Consider the following 17,090-nt stretch of genomic DNA (forward strand, 5'->3'; position numbering starts at 1 on the left):
AAAATAACCTTCCCCTTCATTTATCTCAATAACCTCTCACAGATAGTGACTGCTATCCAAACCAATGGAGTCCCTGGCACAAGATTTATAACCCATGACTGACTTCAGAGAAGGGGGAAGCACTTGCTGGACTACTCCTTAATTAAATTACAGAGAAAGAGGCACCCTCAGCTTTTTAACTGATTATATAATCTTATTTTCTCATTCTATCCCCAAATATCCTGAAACATTCCCCATGCACTTCTTGAGCTTCTCCACTGTTATACAGCGTGTCTGTATCTGGAGAGAACCAGCAAATCACTAGGGAAGGGATGTCAACACCGCTGCTCACCACAGGTCACTAGCAATAACCTCTGAGATGCTAGCCAGTTCAGGTTTGAAAACTGTGTTTCTTGCCTACTGTTATTTGTTGAACCAAAAAAAGGAAGGAAAAAATGTTAAACTCAGTTTTCATTTCAGACAGATGACAGTTTCCTTCTGCTCTTATTTAAAGTCATATAAAGTAAGCATCATTCGATTTATGTTGCAAAGGCATTAATATTAGGAATATATCCCTTAGTGAAAAAAACCAAACCCTTCAAATAAGCACTTTTTCTAAGGAGGCAGATATAGTGCAGAACCACTATGGAAGTGACAAACTGACACCAAAGTCTAGCAACCAGAAACCTATTTTTGTAAAGTTTTTGGAATAATGATTCAAGGGGAAAAAGGAGCAGAACACAGTGCATCTGTTCTTCACTTCTGTTGTAGCTTGGAACAAAACACCAGATCAGATGTTTCCAAGGTTGCAGCAGCATCCCATCACTACATAAATTGTTTAATTTGCATCTGAGTACGATAAACAATCATTTAAGTCACCTGATATAGTCCATGTAAGACAGCAGGTATGCCTGTAATGACTCTTCCTTGCCAGAAAATGTCTGGCTTGGTAAGACACTATGCCTGACTTTCCAAATGAGGCAAGGAAAACACAGTGAATGCTGCAACTGTATTCACTACAACTAATTAACCCTGGTAAACAATCATTTATCTGAATACCCAAGGCATTTTGTTGGGTTTATATGTGTGAAGATTTCTCCTAAAGTGTCAAAGTTTAATACTAATTTTAGAATATGTAATTTAATATTAATTTTCCTGCTACCTACATGAACTCTGAAGTGTGTGAAATTGATCTCCATTCTCCAAAGAAATACTTTAATTTCCAGAAGTGTCCAGATATAACATTTCTAAGAGGTATTAAAACACCTCCAGATCAAGAGCTCATTTAAAGTCAGCAGGATATTTTGGGAATTTGCAGATTATCCTGGGGAGCCTCAATTCTGATAGACTGAATTATTGAAAGACTATTGTTTACAGAGCAGCACAACTGATAAAAGGAGGAAATTCATGTTTTTAAACAGTCTATACATGAGAACACTTAGAAAATGATTCAGCTCAGTTTATCACTTGAGCCAGAAAGAACATTAATCAGGATCCGGAGGAGGATAGAAATTCAAGGTTAAGACGATCTGAGCAGAAGCTATACAAAATTTATCGGCATATTAAAAGAGATTGCACTGCCTCATGGTGGGACACTTGCCAAAGACAAAACTGATACTGAGGAGAGAACAAGGCCACTGTACGGACTGATCCTTTCTATTCATCACTTTCCATATCAGCACTTCCATGGGGAAAAGTAGTCTTGCTCTCAAAGTGTGGTAAGGCTTCTTGAGCTGAGTGTGGAAGCTGTCTCTGAAGACTGCCTGCCACAGTAATATCTATGTTTTGACATTACTTTATTGCCACAGTTCTGGCTTCCAGGTAGTTCAGTCTGCTTGCAAAAAGTTTGCTTCACTAAAATGCTTTTTACTTCGTAAAGTAATCTGGAGGTAGGTGACGAAGTTGCAATTCTGGCATTCAATGACTGTACCTCCCAAGTTTAAGCTCATCTGACTTTTCTCCGAAGTCTCCCTCCAGCTACTATGCAAAATGTTTGCAGGGTCACATGCAGAAGTACCTGAGCAGTTCCAGCTGCCCAGGGCCTGTGTCTTCACAAAACATCAGCTCTGTCCTCACACGGAGCACTCCTCACAGCCCAGTGGGACGGCATCTGACTTTGCTGTAGAGCAGTGTAATGCAGCAGTCACCATTCCCTAGATATAACAGACTTAGACTCAAATCCTTCTGTTTACCCAATCCCAAGAAGGTATTTGCATCCAAATCTTTACTTTTCAGAACACCACATGGACACAGGACATTTCAAGGTTGAAACAACTTTATAAAGCACCTACTTTACAAAGGGATTCAATATAAATAGGGACAGCTGAGACGGATGCTACAGTGACAGCACAGTTATTTAGAAGACCTACTTTCATGAGCTTGTACGCTATTTTACACAAGTGGAACAGTTTCCAATGACAGCAACTGGAAGGGGGAAACCTGGTTTGCCAGACATCCTCCCCAGCAGTGGGAATGTGGATAACACATTTTTCCCCCAAATGAGGGGTGACGATAAAGGACTCTAATCTCTTCTTGGTTTCAAAGCACAAGTGGAATCACCTACCAGGTCTAGCAGCACTTAAGTACTTCAGTGCTCTTGCCAGCCACTTCCTACCCATCACTGCCCCAGCTAAAAGTCTTTCCCTCTCCTTTGCTACCTACTCACCCTGTTCTTTGCAGAGTTTAGGCTTTCAGGTCATTCTGACTGTGGGCAAGTTATGCTTGCTTGTCTGATGAAAGCCTTTTAAATCCTATTTATTTCTGTAGAAAAACAAGTTGTATTCAATTTACATGCTCTGCATCTACTACACTGCAAAAAATCCACCATGAGGCTCCCCAACTGAAGATCACCAAGTGTTAATACAGTATATTGCTGGGTTTATCTACTCATGGAAAAATCTGCATCTGTGCTGCTTTGTGCCCACCGTTACTCAAGACTTCAGAGAGACGAATGAGTGACATAGCTATTACAGATTTATCCAAACCAGTGTAAATAAAATCTATGACCTGTTTTTCCCTGTTTAGTTAAATAGACTTGTATTAAATTTTATTGTCGAACTGAATCAGCAGCTCAAAACTTTTTCAATATTTTCTTGCAAAATAGCCTGCAGGAAGCATATCTGAAACCTTCTCAACTGTTGTTTGGTTCAAAGAGGATGATTAAAATGGAGTCCCAGAGGGTGCATCACAACACAAATACTGTTGCAACAAGCACACAGGAGACTCTGATGAGAATAGAGCTTAAGGGGCTGCAGCTTTGACAATCCTCTTGAAGCAAGCTTTATTAAAGCATTACATGATTTGGCAACAGCCTGTTGAAATTCTTTTCATTTCAAAAGTGGCCTTAATTTTATTTCCTTGAAAAGTAAGACTCCTGTTCACTAAGGAGTTCTCAGCCATTCCCTTTTCATAACCTGTTTCACAATCCACATTCAACAGAAAACCATTTATTTGAGTCTTGGCATTGCAAGTTTCAAAAGCTGGGTGCCCAAATCTTGGTTCTGCATCTGCAAGTCTCCACCACCAGAACCCCATCCAAAGAGCTGAAAGGTTTCTTTTTACAGTAAAAAAGAGGCAATTGCCTGCTGGAAAATTGCCCTGGTGGCAATTACTTCATAATCAAGAGCATGGAAGCACTATCGTGTTTCACCTGTTATCACTATGGCAAAGTTACCTCTCAGTCAGAGTTGAGGGTCAAACTCAAATTCTGAGCAGAAAACTGAAACACAGCTGTTGTGCATGCACATACACTCACAGGGTCACCTGACATCTTGCTCTCCTAGAGGGTGTTCAGACAGAAGTATAAAAAGATGTGGGCTGTGTAAATTTGGCTGAGAGTATGTGGGTGGAAGGCAGATTAAGAGGAAGGGTTTTGGCTAGGAAAGAGGTTGTGTAAAGGTACATATTTAAAACCACTCAATTTTAGCATATTTTCAGGAGGCTGAAGTCTGTTCCTACTTCTCCCATCCTTTCCCCACTACCCACAGGAAATCTTAGTAAGGAAGCACTAAAATTACAGGGATCCTGTAGTTCCTTCAGTCCTGTACCTGCCCCTTTCTACTCCAGAGCTGCCCTTCAAAGCAGAAGAAAATGTATAGGCTTGTCTTGGCTACAGCAAGGTGGGTCCAATATGTGTGAGAGGGAAGAACTGCAAGACAGTTCAGTGACCCAATGTTAAAAGAGAAGTAAAAAGCACATTTATAGTAGACTGAAAGAAAATTTAAAAGCTATTGGCTGATATGCAAGTTAGAAACAAAAAACCCTTCTTATAATTTAGTGGGCATGGTTGATGGTTGGACTCAATGATCTTGAAGGTCTTTTCCAACCTAAATGATTCTATGATTTAATATAGTCCCATAACCAGTTCACCACTATTAGCCTGTAGCAGCATTATGAACTGGTCCTTATTTCTACTGCTTTACTAGATCTCCTTGGGGCAGGAGAGAACAAGAGATTTGGGAAAGAAGGGGAACACAGATGTCAAAGTACTCCTAAGTCATACCAAAATGTTTAGTCTCTCTTAAACCTTGGCTACTCAAGATAAAAAGGAGACAGCATGCTGGACAGCAAAGATTTACTGGTAGAAAGAAACATCTACGTAAAGGGTAAAGATGTCCATTTCCTTCTTAGGGAGTGATTATTTTTGGAGGCCTCAAGCTCTTTCCACAAATCACAGACTAAAATGTCTATTGCTGCAGAAAACAAAAAAGAAGGATTTGAGCAGAGATGACAATGAAATAAAAAAATGCTTTTAAACCTCCATCCTTATATAAGAGCTGACAGTCTGCATTTTTATACACTTTGCTTTGTCTTGCAGCATGCCTTTTCTATTGATCCACAGTTCTCACACCTGTTAGCATTTCTCGCATGTCATATATGGTCACTTGCACTAACCTCAGATCACACAAGCTCTCAAAATGAAAACTTCTGAGGATTCATAGTAGTGTTTTCACACACAGTTTTTACTGCGAACACTCTTTATGCTAGGGGGAAAAAAGGTATTAACATTCCCATAGTAAACAATTAAAAGATCAAGTACTTTTGTTAAAGATTTTGAATGGGAGAAAACAGCACCAGAGCAAGTATGAGACTTATTTTAGAAGTAGCTTCTTCAGCAGATCTTACTCAGCCAAAAAAAACCAGGGAACAAAGTTACCTCCTGCTAAGTAATAGGAAACACATTTTATGCCATGGGAGAAGCCTCTGAATTCCTTTGCACTCAACTTCCCTTTCCTAGTAAGGCTATTTATCCAAAGTCACACAGTCTGTATAATCCCAAAGCCAGCATGAATCCTCATGTTACCCCAGCTGAAAATCTGCCATGTGTTATCAGTTGTGCCTCTGAAGGCCAGAGTCAGTGTTACTTAAACAAAAACAGAACATTGATATAAAAAAAGCCCTGTAAGTGACAGTTACTGCACAACTGCCAGACCACGTGGCATTTGCCTTGATATGAAAATAAAGCATGTGCTCCTAGTGCCCCCAGGATTAGAAAAATCTTAATAGTTGCATAGCATCTTTCTTTTAAAGGTGCCTTAAACACATCCTTAACCAAACCTTCCACTAAGGACTACATGTGTTCAAAAACTGTGCTGCTAGTGATTTGAGGTCAAAAGATATTTTATGTAAGAGAACAGAGATACATGATATGAAAGCCTTCCTGACCTGCTTGTTGGTTAAAAAAGAACAGTAAAATTAGTCTTACACAACCCTGTAGTGGGCATAAAACTAGTCAATAAATAAAAAAGGATGGGTGGGGAGGTTTTATAGAGCAATTAACATGTGCCTCAGGCACAATATTTGCAGTTTTATACATTCCACCACTGGAGATGTGAATACAAACTTTACATGATCTTAAAGACTAACTTCAAAGCTAAAAGGCTGAAAAATGTATTTAAGTGTTTTGTTCTTCTAGGTTTTCTGGATCCACCGTAAATTCAGTTCTTGTCCTTAAGGTTAGCCACGTTACAGTCCCCTCTTGGGACAGGTCAGCTCTCAAGCCATTAATTCTTCCAAGGAGGAATTCAGATCCTGCAATTCACTCTCAGCATCAAATACAGCTATGCCTGGGAGCCCAGATGCAGCTGGATTGTACAGGAATTTAACTTTGAGAGTCAAAGAGCAGGTTATAGCAACTCAAACAGTTTCTTCCTGGTTAGACAAGGTAAAGTAAGGCACAACTCAAATGGTAAGATGCAGTTTTGTAGAAAGACAATTATAAATACATATAGCCTTCACATAAATGTAACCTCTGGCAGAGATGAGGAATAAACTTGACTACTTGAGCTGAGCTGAAATAAAGTCAGTGCTGCTTTATGTTGAAGAGCTTCCTTGCCTGTGACAGCTTTTCCAGCCAGTCAGCCTTTTTTTCACTCGAATTATAGGCAGCCTCCAAAAGCTCATCCAATCCCTTTGTTCCATTCTCCCCTACCACATCTTTAAGGTTTTTAGATTTCCTTTGATCTCGGGCTTAGCCTTAGGAAGGCAATCCCCTTCCACACTGCATTGAGTCAGCAATTGATACCTTAATTCCTTTGAAGAAACATACCTAGAAGCTAACTTATCTATAACGTTTCATGCTTGGTTTCTAAATACATCTCCATAATCTCCTCTTTACCTACATGCATTCTTCTCAGACAGGTATCAACACTAAATTTCAATGGGGAGATTCACTACTTCATACTAAAAGTTCACTCTATAATATTAAATCTCTTCAGCATAATGACTTCTCAGCTACCACTTTGAGATTTCTCAGAATCAGCAGTTTGAATTACTGCTTAACACAATTTTTCCATACTGGCAGTTTCACATGAACTAGATTTCAAGACCCTTTAAGCATGGGCTGCTAAGCTTTAGGCTGGAAGAATTTTGAATGTTAGGTAATTTTTTTTTTCATAAGATATTATGTCTAAATGCTTTGACTGAGAAATGACAGCCCAAACCACCAAACAGCTTTTCTACGTGTATGAGACACATAGGAAACGTGTCTCCTGTGAGACATGAGCAACTACAGTATCTTGCTGATTGGAAAGCATATGAGAGAAGTAATTTCTTTTCCAAATAAAAATAACGTATGGTGTTCTGCTCTGCTTAGCTCAGCCTTTCTCTTTATTAAAATCTATTAATTAGCGCTGAAATACACAGTTTCCAGAAATGCTATTCCTTGGTGTTATTGCCTAAAAAGAATACCATGCTCAGGGTTAAGCTTAAAATGACCAACTTCAATATTTAATGCTAGACTAGCTAACGTTTACTACAAGAGCCCATTAGCTCTCACAGCAAAACAGAGTAATGCCATCACAGATAGGCACTCAGATACGAAATGCATAAGAGTCAAGGCTATTCCTGTACTGTACCAGAGAAACATCCCCAAATTTAAGTGACATTATAAAGGTATGCAGCACACATGTAAACTGTTTATGTTTTTCCTTATTTAAATGTACATAGTTTCTTTTTAAAAGCACTACTGTAATATATTTAATTTATGCAGGAGAATGAGGAACAGTTCCGGTGCTGACAGTCACTTCTGTGCCTATTAACTATTCATAAAACACTCAATAGCACTGGAAAGAGCCTTTGAAGCAACAGTAAAGGCTTGGCAAAGCTTTTATCATATTAAATATAAAACACGAAACTTCATGTTTACAGCTACCACTACTCATTAGTCAGACAGCAAGTTTTTCATGCTGAAAGCAGCAGCCACCCCAAGTCACAAGAGTACAGATTTTTTTCTTCCATAGTCCTAATGAAACAGGCACATGGATCCCACCTTTCAGAAGAACTAAAATGGATTTACTGGTTGTGTTACAACCCAAATTGTGCTTGCATTATAACTGAAATAATCTGAAATTACCAAATTATGTTATTAATTGTTTAAAGTATTAACAGAAGCCATGTATTCTAATTTCATTGGACAAGTTTCTTCAAAAAGCTAACAGTTTCTCTAAGTTTACACTATACCAGTCATCAGTTTCTCTTCACTTTTTTCACTCAAAATCCCTTGCAAATTTAAAATGTATCCAAATTTTCCACAAACAGTTATGAACTGGAAGTAGTTTTAGAGATTTAATCCTTAGAAGCCAAGTTTAATGATGGAAGAAAATACACTGTCATTTATAAACAATAGCAGGGACTTTAATTCCCTCTCACAGATAAGCAGCATTAAGTACCAGATGTTTCAGAAGACAAAGGCCTCATCCTGCTCCTATGGAGTTTACAATACATGGCTGAAATGTGACAGGGGAAGCAAACAGTAGTGTTAATGCACAGAACATACTCAAGACTAACACGAAATCACTCAGTTTCTCAAAAACCTTGGATTGATGAACAAGTAAACCTAGAGTGCTGAAGGCGCGGACAGTTAATTTTCTAGTAAAATTTTAATGCTGTCTGGGAGGAACTGCTGATTGAACAGGTCTCTAAAAAAGGTTAATGAAGATTTCTAGATATCAAAAACTTGTGAAAGTGCCAACTAATATAATTTAATCTGGAGTCAGCCTGCCACTTCTTGTATTTGGCATATTTTTATATCCTCCAAATTCTTCTAAACAAGTTAGCTGCTTCATTTTGAATTCTTAAGCTGCAGATAGCAAGAAATCAAAGAGCAAGTTAGAATTAAAAACATGTAATAAGTATTTGGCTTGTTCTTGTTGCTACACTACTAAAGCACAGTTATGACTACAAGCCTGTTAGATTTGTAGCTGCATTTCTGACAACGCAATGTAACATAAATCTCAGCACAGCAATAAAGACAAAGATTAAAAGTCACAAATCAGAACTTATTTCGGTAGGGGCATAGCAACTCAGGCACTTCCAGACCTTTCCAATTCCCAGTATCCATTGATCCAAGCAGCTCTCACTGCTGCCTGTAGTTCTTAAGAATTTAAAACTTCAGGAAATTTAAATACATCAAGAATACAACCACTGCTGAATTGGAAAGGGACTGTCCAAAGGACTATCTCCTCCAGTTGCTGAAATCTCGTGGCTTACGGAACAAGTAGGACAGGTCATTCATCTGCCATGTCATAACTACACCTCTGATCCAGGGTACACAAACAGCTAGGAAAGCCAAATACCTGCAAGCAGAAAGTGTGTAATATCAACATGCCTACAGTTTTAATAGTGGTCTCCGATAAGACTCTTGGATGATTTCAGTGACCAAAGTTTTCTCCAAGATATAGAATACAAGCACACACTGTAAAGCTTAGTTGTTAATATTCAACATAAATCTGTAAAGGAAGTCTTTTTTGCATACCCAAAAGGCTTCTGGTTCTTCCATTTATTACAAGCAAAGTTAGTTGGTTGAGTCATCACACTTCCCCATGTGCCACTTCTCAAAAAAAGTTTCTCAAGCCAATTTAATCTCACAGAAAACAACTGAACATTGCTTTTACCAAAACAAGCAGCAAAGGGAATATTACAGCAGTTTGACAGCTATATGCAACCCCCTCCAGTGAGGAATAAATATAGCTCATGTTGAAGCAGACAGATGTTGAGGTTGATAAAGGTAAACAGAACCATGTAAGAGGTAATTACCAAAGAGGCTAGATAAGTCACCCATGAATAACTTAACCCTTCAGTGAATCCAACATGGTTTATTCCCCTGCAGAGGGAACATGAGCCAGAGCACAAAAGATTTCAATTAGTTCCCAAAGCACTAACATTCATAACCAGCTACCTCCATTTCTTATCTCTACGGCATGGAACATCATCATTGCAACCCGACAGCCTTTTGCATTGCTTTGTTGATTTGCCAGCTTTTCTAGAAGCGAGAGCTCTTTTCTTTCCTTCCCCCAAATCCCCATGTTATTTTGGTCACTGGGGTTAGGGAAGGAAGGGAAGAGATATTTCTCAATTATCTGGAGGAAACAGATCTGCTAGAAGAGATCACAAAAGAAATGTAAACTAGTAGACTGGTCAGTAATTAAGAGGATGGTTTATTTATACTGTCTGACCTTACTTTATGGTAAGGTAAAGTCAGCTTAGCCAGCTATACATTTTAAACATCCAAGTGCCAGCACAAACAAGAAAGTCAACAAAAAAGGACAGGTCACTTACAAAACTGGGGGTCTTCCCCATGCAAAGCAGGATGCAAGTTTTTGCATTCATGGTAGACAGTAATTGAACCAATGCCACTAATTACTTGCATGTCTAAATCTCAACTTACCCAAAAGACAAAACCTCAAAATGAGTTATGGACATTATAAGCATTCCTAGATGAAGTTGCATGTGTTTTACTAAGCAGGCCAGTTTGATCAGAAAGCTCCTATTTGGGAAACACTTACCTATTTTAACTATGCCACCAATAGATCCAAAAAGGACATTTGATGAGCTCTGAAAATCAAAATTTTCAGGAAAACTTGGAGGCATAACTCATCAGTATCTCTCATGGCATTAACTGCACTGATTGACCCCTCTGTTGATTCAAGATAAACCAACTAGTAACTTCACATGAGAACACATTTTTAACTATAGGAAGACTGTGTGAAAGAATTTGTACATTACATGCATACAAGGGCAATCTCTTATGCCCTTTTGTCATATCAAATATAAAAATACAGATGTTTCATTTGAGATGCTAACCTTGAAATTTTTAAACAATGTTGTAAATAGTATTCAATGAACATTATTTTAGAGTTGTTTTTGAGTGCTTCTGTTTGGCCACAACTGAGCATGCTGTAAGGCACAACTGCATGTATGAGCCAAAGCAAACATTAGCAAACATATAATATGCATATATTATATATACACTTATACAGTGCACACACATCATTGATTTATTCATTCATGGAAGCACACTCAGTCTGGTACTTCCATTCAGTTTCATGTAATATTTTCTGATACCTGATAGAGAACATGATTTTCTGGATTTGATAAAGGTAATACCAGATACTGTTAATACTGTAAACAGTTTATTGGAAACCTAATTACAGTACTCACCATGAAATTTTAACACTGTCTACTCCTATTCTAAACCTCATTACCCCCCCATTATTATCTAAAGCTACTGGTATCATGGTTTATTCATATCTATTCATGTGTTATAAGCTAGACAGATTAATCACATAAAATGAGACTCACTAGTGGTTTGAAATAAATGCAGTATTTCACTACTAGTTGGAAAAGCCAATTTATCTGTATATTCTAAAGTACTGTAACCTGAAGCATTTCTCCACAAAAAAAGCTTCATTGCAATCCTAACGTTGTTTCTAGGACACTTAGCTTTTAGTAAAGAAGTTTAGACTTAAATCAGGTTAACATTTTTACAGAGGGAAGCAATATTAGACAGAAGATGAATGCATATAGAAATGCTTCCCACTTAAACATGGTCATACAATTGAACCTGTGGCACAGCCAATAACAAAAAACCCCAAAATCCTTTTTACCTTGTGTATTTTTAGTTGGCACTAAAAATCTTCCACTTCCCTCTTCCTCTGACTTCAATCAATGCAAAGATACAGAAAGTTTCGATTAACAGAAATGAGAATCACTTACCAATTTGTAACAATACAGGTGTTACCAAAGCTGTCTCCATGGCATAACAAAATTCCCTGCCAAACATTACTGCACCATGCATCACCCACAGGCGTATTGGTATCCGGTCTATGGATCCTTCACTAATGGTCTCCTCCCTACTTTCATTCTCCTTGTTCTCTGGTTTCTGAAGCTGTGCCACAGGTAGATCTTGAACTTGCATAGATTCCGAGTCAGCATTCTGGGGAGCCATTTTCATTACCATAAAAATATATATTTGTTATATCTATATAAATAATACTACCATAACTCCACAAACAAGTTAGGGTGTCTTCTCTTTCAGCTTCTGTTCCTCAGGCAAGTAATGCTTATATTCCTCTTGTACAAACAGGTATCTTGCAACTTCTTGTATATATACGAGACATTAAGAACGAAAAGCTATTTGGTAGGAATTTCAACATATGGCTTGCTGGTTTACTGTGAGTTAGAGTTAAAAATCCATAATTGCCATTCAGTTAATACCAGTTTCATAATTATTATTGAAGAAGTGCTGAAGTTGTTATTCTTGCTACAGAGAGGTGGAAAGGCGACACAAAGAGGTGCTCCACTGTTAATCCCCATCGAGTGGCTGATTAATCTGCAACAAAAAGCAAGCATTTAAAAATTTCAATAGCGTTTTCCAGGATATTGTGCCACCCCCCTTAACCATATACCCCATTTCCTGCTTAATGCTTTCCATTGTCCTTGCCTAGTATAGGGTCTTTTATTGCACATTCCCTCCTACCTCTAGACTTTCCATTGAAATGCAGTTAGTCCTCATTTAAATGATGCCTTACTCCTAAGTTCCTCCAGTTTGTGGTCTTACATGAAGCCACAGAAGAATATATCAGTGTATTTGTCTGAGATCCTCAGAACATCAAGAACAAGACTAACAAATTCTGGGAAATTTAATGCAGGTTCCATTTCAGAAACAGCGTAGGATATTCCAGTACTATGCCAGGAAGATGATTCATCGATTACCATTTACTCACTGGCCAGACATCTCCGTTTAAACTTTTGGAAGTTGCCAGTTACTTTGCAGTAACCATCACACCATCTTATAATGAAGATATTCCTCAAGCAAGCGTGAGCAAAAATAAGCCATTAGGAATATAACTTTAAGGATTGATATTTAAACATTTAAACTTCTAATGAAGATATATACAGCATATGCATCCATCTTCACTTTCTGCACACAAGACCAGAGCATCTTACTCCCACATCCTCTGACGCTTCTGAAGTCCACAAAAATAGAACGGTACAGTATCTTCCAACATACTTTAAAATTACTAAAATATATTCCAACCAGGTAAGACAAGCTTCTCCTGTATTTCTCCCTCCTTTGTGCCACAGAAAGTCTAAGCAGACATACATACTGTACCACGTCAATCAAAATGTGTTTAAGCACTTAGGAGAAAAAAAGAAAGCATTTTATAAAAAGTCAGATTACATAATGTTTGTACTAGAAGTGTGACTGAACTCGTATCCCAGGACAAAACCCCTCGGGGGTACAGTTCCACAACATGCTGGCTTTGGCAGCAAAGCTGGCCTAAGAAGTCCCCACACTGCAGTTCCCTGCCCCTTCAGTTGTGGCAACAAAAACTCTTTGTGGGCTAGAGCATAAACCAGATCATTAAGCGGTGAACCTAAAAATGAGCCTTAAGAAAAAGATGACATATTTGGGGTTTAAAGCACATCACAACAGCAACTTTGTTTCAGCATGAGCCCACAGGCTGCTCTGGAAGTGCAGCACAGGAACATCACCTTGAGAACTCCCTCCAGCTGACACCTTCCTTTGAGCTGTACCCCCAGTGGGTTTATTGCGTGTATTTTGTTCTTCCATTCAAAAGCCTCTTTTTGCGTCTGGACTTTTTTTCCTCCCAGGCTCCCCAAGATTACTGGAGTTCTCTGATTTGATCACCTCAATAACAACTTAATACTACAATTTGCTTTTGAGCTAGTCAAACCTTTAAATCATGAGAGAAGTTACAATAACTTCCTGAACTCAAGTGCTATAAACTGAGGTTTAAGTTCAAAGTTTTAATCTATAAGCATTAAATAGCTCAGAACAGAAAAGACTTGAGAAAGCATTACTCCACCCTCTCAGAGTAACAGGAAGAATTGAGATGCACTGCCTGGGGTTATTGAATTACAGCACACACACAGGTACTTATTCAAGTTCTTCATAAGCACGTTGCTTTTATAGAGGTTTTTTTTTTTCCACCAGACAGGGTTTGGATTTGCTAAGCTCCTGCATGCAGCAGAGTTCATTTACCTCATTCCAGTAGTTAGTGCAGTACTGAACTCACATCAGGAGGCAAAAGGATGTGATTCTCTTACCTTGTTTTAGTGTCTGAGGTTTCAACTCAATCCTTCAAGGGCTATTAGTTTATCAAATATGAAGTTAAGTACTGTATGTATTAAAAAACACACATCCACTTTTCATAACACAAGTTCTGGGTGAGTAAAACCTACAAAATACAGGTTCCAGAGTAGCAGCAATTATTTTAATTACAGACTAGTCATAAAATGTTTAATTGCTGGCAGACTCAGGCAAAATTACATTCAATAGAATTTAAAAGTTTACATATCAGCTCTTATTCAGAAATCACTCAGAACGTGTGTTGTATTACAGACTAAAGGTCATAGATAACACTCCTGTACAAGATGGCTTTAAAGTCTCTAGCATTTTCTTATGCGTAATTTCCCCTCCTGTCACTGCCTGTGAAGGATTTAACTCAATTTCCCTAAACACCTCGTTTAATATGCAGTTACAGAGTAGCAGAATGAGGCAGGGAGAGGAAGGCAGTTCATCACACCAGAATGTTTTATGATGCATTAGGGCAGCCAGCATACGCAAGCAGGATGACACCAGGCTGGGAGCATTTGTTACTGGAAAGGATAAAGAGGCAGGACAAAAGAGGCTATCTGAGATTTAGCCCATTTGAGCAAGACCCTTAAGGGATGACTGAAAAAGTTATTCTTAAAGTGGAAGATGATGGGGAGTGATCAGATAATTTAAGAGACAGGAATAACAGATGATAGATAGAGGTAGACTTTGAAGCTGTAATTGACACAGATAAGAAGAACAGTATATTTTAAACATGCCAGAAAAAGCAGTTACAGTATTCAAGTGCAATAGCAAGACACACAATGGACAGGTTTTATCTAAAGGAACAGAGAATTACTGTTCCATTATGCCAATTTTGCGGTAAGCGTAACACTAGTCTTCCTACAGCACTTTCATCTGACTCCAAGTGCACATCTCATACAAGAGCCAGAGATTAACAAGAGCCTCTCAGAAAGGTCTTCCAGTTCTTTTGTAAGTCCTGCTAGGTTGTGGTCATACTCATTTTAGACCAATCCAGATTCTGCTGCTGCTTTTTCCAAGTTCATTTTGAATTTGGCAAGTTTGAATAGTGGCATTCTTCCTTAACGAAAAGGGAGACAAATTCATTTACCTGCTAGAAGTAAACATTACAGAAGCTTTTATACAGCAAAGAACTCCAAAGTAAATGGCACCTAAAGATGAGCTGGACTAAAATACCAAAGAGGGCATGTTCCCATGTCTGCATCTTACACAATATTTTTTTTCCACGTTCATTGGCTAGTAAAACCAAACCTTAAAATTGACAATATGTTTTTTTAATTCTAGTATTGAATATCCATGGTAATTTCCAATACAGTCCCTTTACTCATGCGGTTCAAAGACTTTATTACATGGAGTCCACCTAAGAAATAGGGCAGCTTTATTACTATCATTTTTTAAGAAGTGATGCATTAGGCTGACATTTTATCTGTCATTCAAGCAGACTAGGTACCAAGAGAGCTGGCATCCCTTCCTCAAACAGACATTAAGAGGCATGGTGGCAAAAGATTTCAGAAAGACAGCTTCCCTTTCATCTTGTTGTTGTTTAACCCCAGCCAGCAACTAAGTACCATGCAGCTACTCACTCACTTCCCCCTCACCCAGTGGGATGGGGGAGAGAATTGGGGAAAAAAAGTAAAACTCATGGGTTGAGATAAGAACAGTTTCATAGGGCAGAAAGGAAGAAAATATTAATGATAATAATAACAATAAAACAACAACAATAATAAAAGAACTGGAATATACAAAACAAGTGATGCACAATGCAATTACCACTCACCAACTGATGCCCAGTTAGCTCCTAAGCAGCAATCCCTTCCCAGGCCAACTCCCCCCATTTTATATATTAGACATGACATCACATGGTATGGAATACCCCTTTGGCCACTTTGGGTCACCTGCCCTGGCTGTGTCCCCTCCCAACTTGTGCCCCTCCAGCCTTCTTGCTGTCTGGGCATGAGAAGCTGAACTCTTGGTATAAACACTACTTAGCAACAACTGAAAACATCAGTGTGTTATCAACATTCTTCTCCTACTAAATCCAAAACATAACACTATACCAGCTACTAGAAAGAAAATTAACTCTATCCCAGCCAAAACCAGGACACATCTGCACCTTTCTGACCACGCAGCCATGTAGCAGCTAGACAAAGTAATTTGAAAATGCACGAGACAGCATTTCTCAGGAAGCTGAGACCATGGCCCCCATTCTGCCATGCACTCTCACTGTACTTTCCATAATGTTTTAAAAGGCATTTTCATGACTACCAAAGAGTAAGGAAGTAGAATGAAGAATTTCAGCCATGGAAAGAGGTTCATGTTGGGCATTGTACAGAGGTTGGGTACAAAGATAAGTTTAGACACAGAAACATTCCTATCTTGCAAAGTGTTTATGGGAGGAGGGGACTGATTACACTCACTCTTCAACCTAATTGCACATTTTACTTTTACCTTTGGCCACATTGCAACAGTGACAAAACCTATAAAGCGGTAGTTAATATTTTAACAAAACAGGCAAGTAATACATTCTGAAAACTAACCTGTAAGCAAAATTTTATAAAAGCTGCTCAAATTGCTTGTAATCTTATCCATTGTACTTTTACTATCTATCTACCATCTAGGCATAAGTCATAACATGACTATATGAAGCACAAAACATGTTACAGGCTGGGCAAGGCTATATCACAATAATCCTGTGCCTCAGATAGGTAGCATTCACAGACAAAGCACATGAACCATTGAAGAACCAAAGGAAAATTATTGCCTTTCTTTAGGGTTTCCAAAGAGGAAGAGCTATATAGGTCATATTTGTGGCCCACAAAATTCAGTGGTTTTCTTTTCCCTAGCAAGCACTAAGATGCTGGAGATGCACAAAAAGCTCACACTAGACAATTATACAACACAGTGCCTCTGGCAAATGACTTCTATCACACTTCTCAGAGTGTTTTGTAAGTTTAGGACTTAGAGGTTGACAAGCAGTGTTTTTTGCATTTGTGATACCATCATCTGGAGGTCAGAAAATTGGTAGTACACCCATCAATACCAAAATAAATGGGGTTAACAGTGATCCTGGCCAAATCTTTTAAGACTGAACTATTTTTAATGCATGTTTCCAGATATCTCTTGCTAACAAGGAATAGGAATGTACTGTTCAACAAGCAACTAGATTTTCTGAACCAGTGCCAAAGCATATGACTTTAATTAAGCTATGGAGTATGCAGCAAGTTACAGG

At 38.5% G+C, this 17,090-nt stretch overlaps 1 protein-coding gene across 5 annotated transcripts in view; it reads right to left on the minus strand.

Moving 5' to 3' along the window:
- Positions 1-17,090, minus strand: part of SLC45A4 (solute carrier family 45 member 4) — a 94,308-nt gene that overhangs the window by 27,517 nt on the left and 49,701 nt on the right. For all 5 annotated transcript variants that reach the window (XM_052787693.1, XM_052787694.1, XM_052787691.1 and 2 more), the window contains one exon: positions 11,473-12,088. In XM_052787693.1, the coding sequence (XP_052643653.1) occupies positions 11,473-11,716 (244 nt within the window). In that variant the 5' untranslated portion in view covers positions 11,717-12,088. The remainder of the gene's footprint in view (positions 1-11,472; positions 12,089-17,090) is intronic.

This window comes from Harpia harpyja, chromosome 5 (genome assembly GCF_026419915.1).
Source record: "Harpia harpyja isolate bHarHar1 chromosome 5, bHarHar1 primary haplotype, whole genome shotgun sequence".
NCBI classification, from domain to species: Eukaryota; Metazoa; Chordata; class Aves; order Accipitriformes; family Accipitridae; genus Harpia; species Harpia harpyja.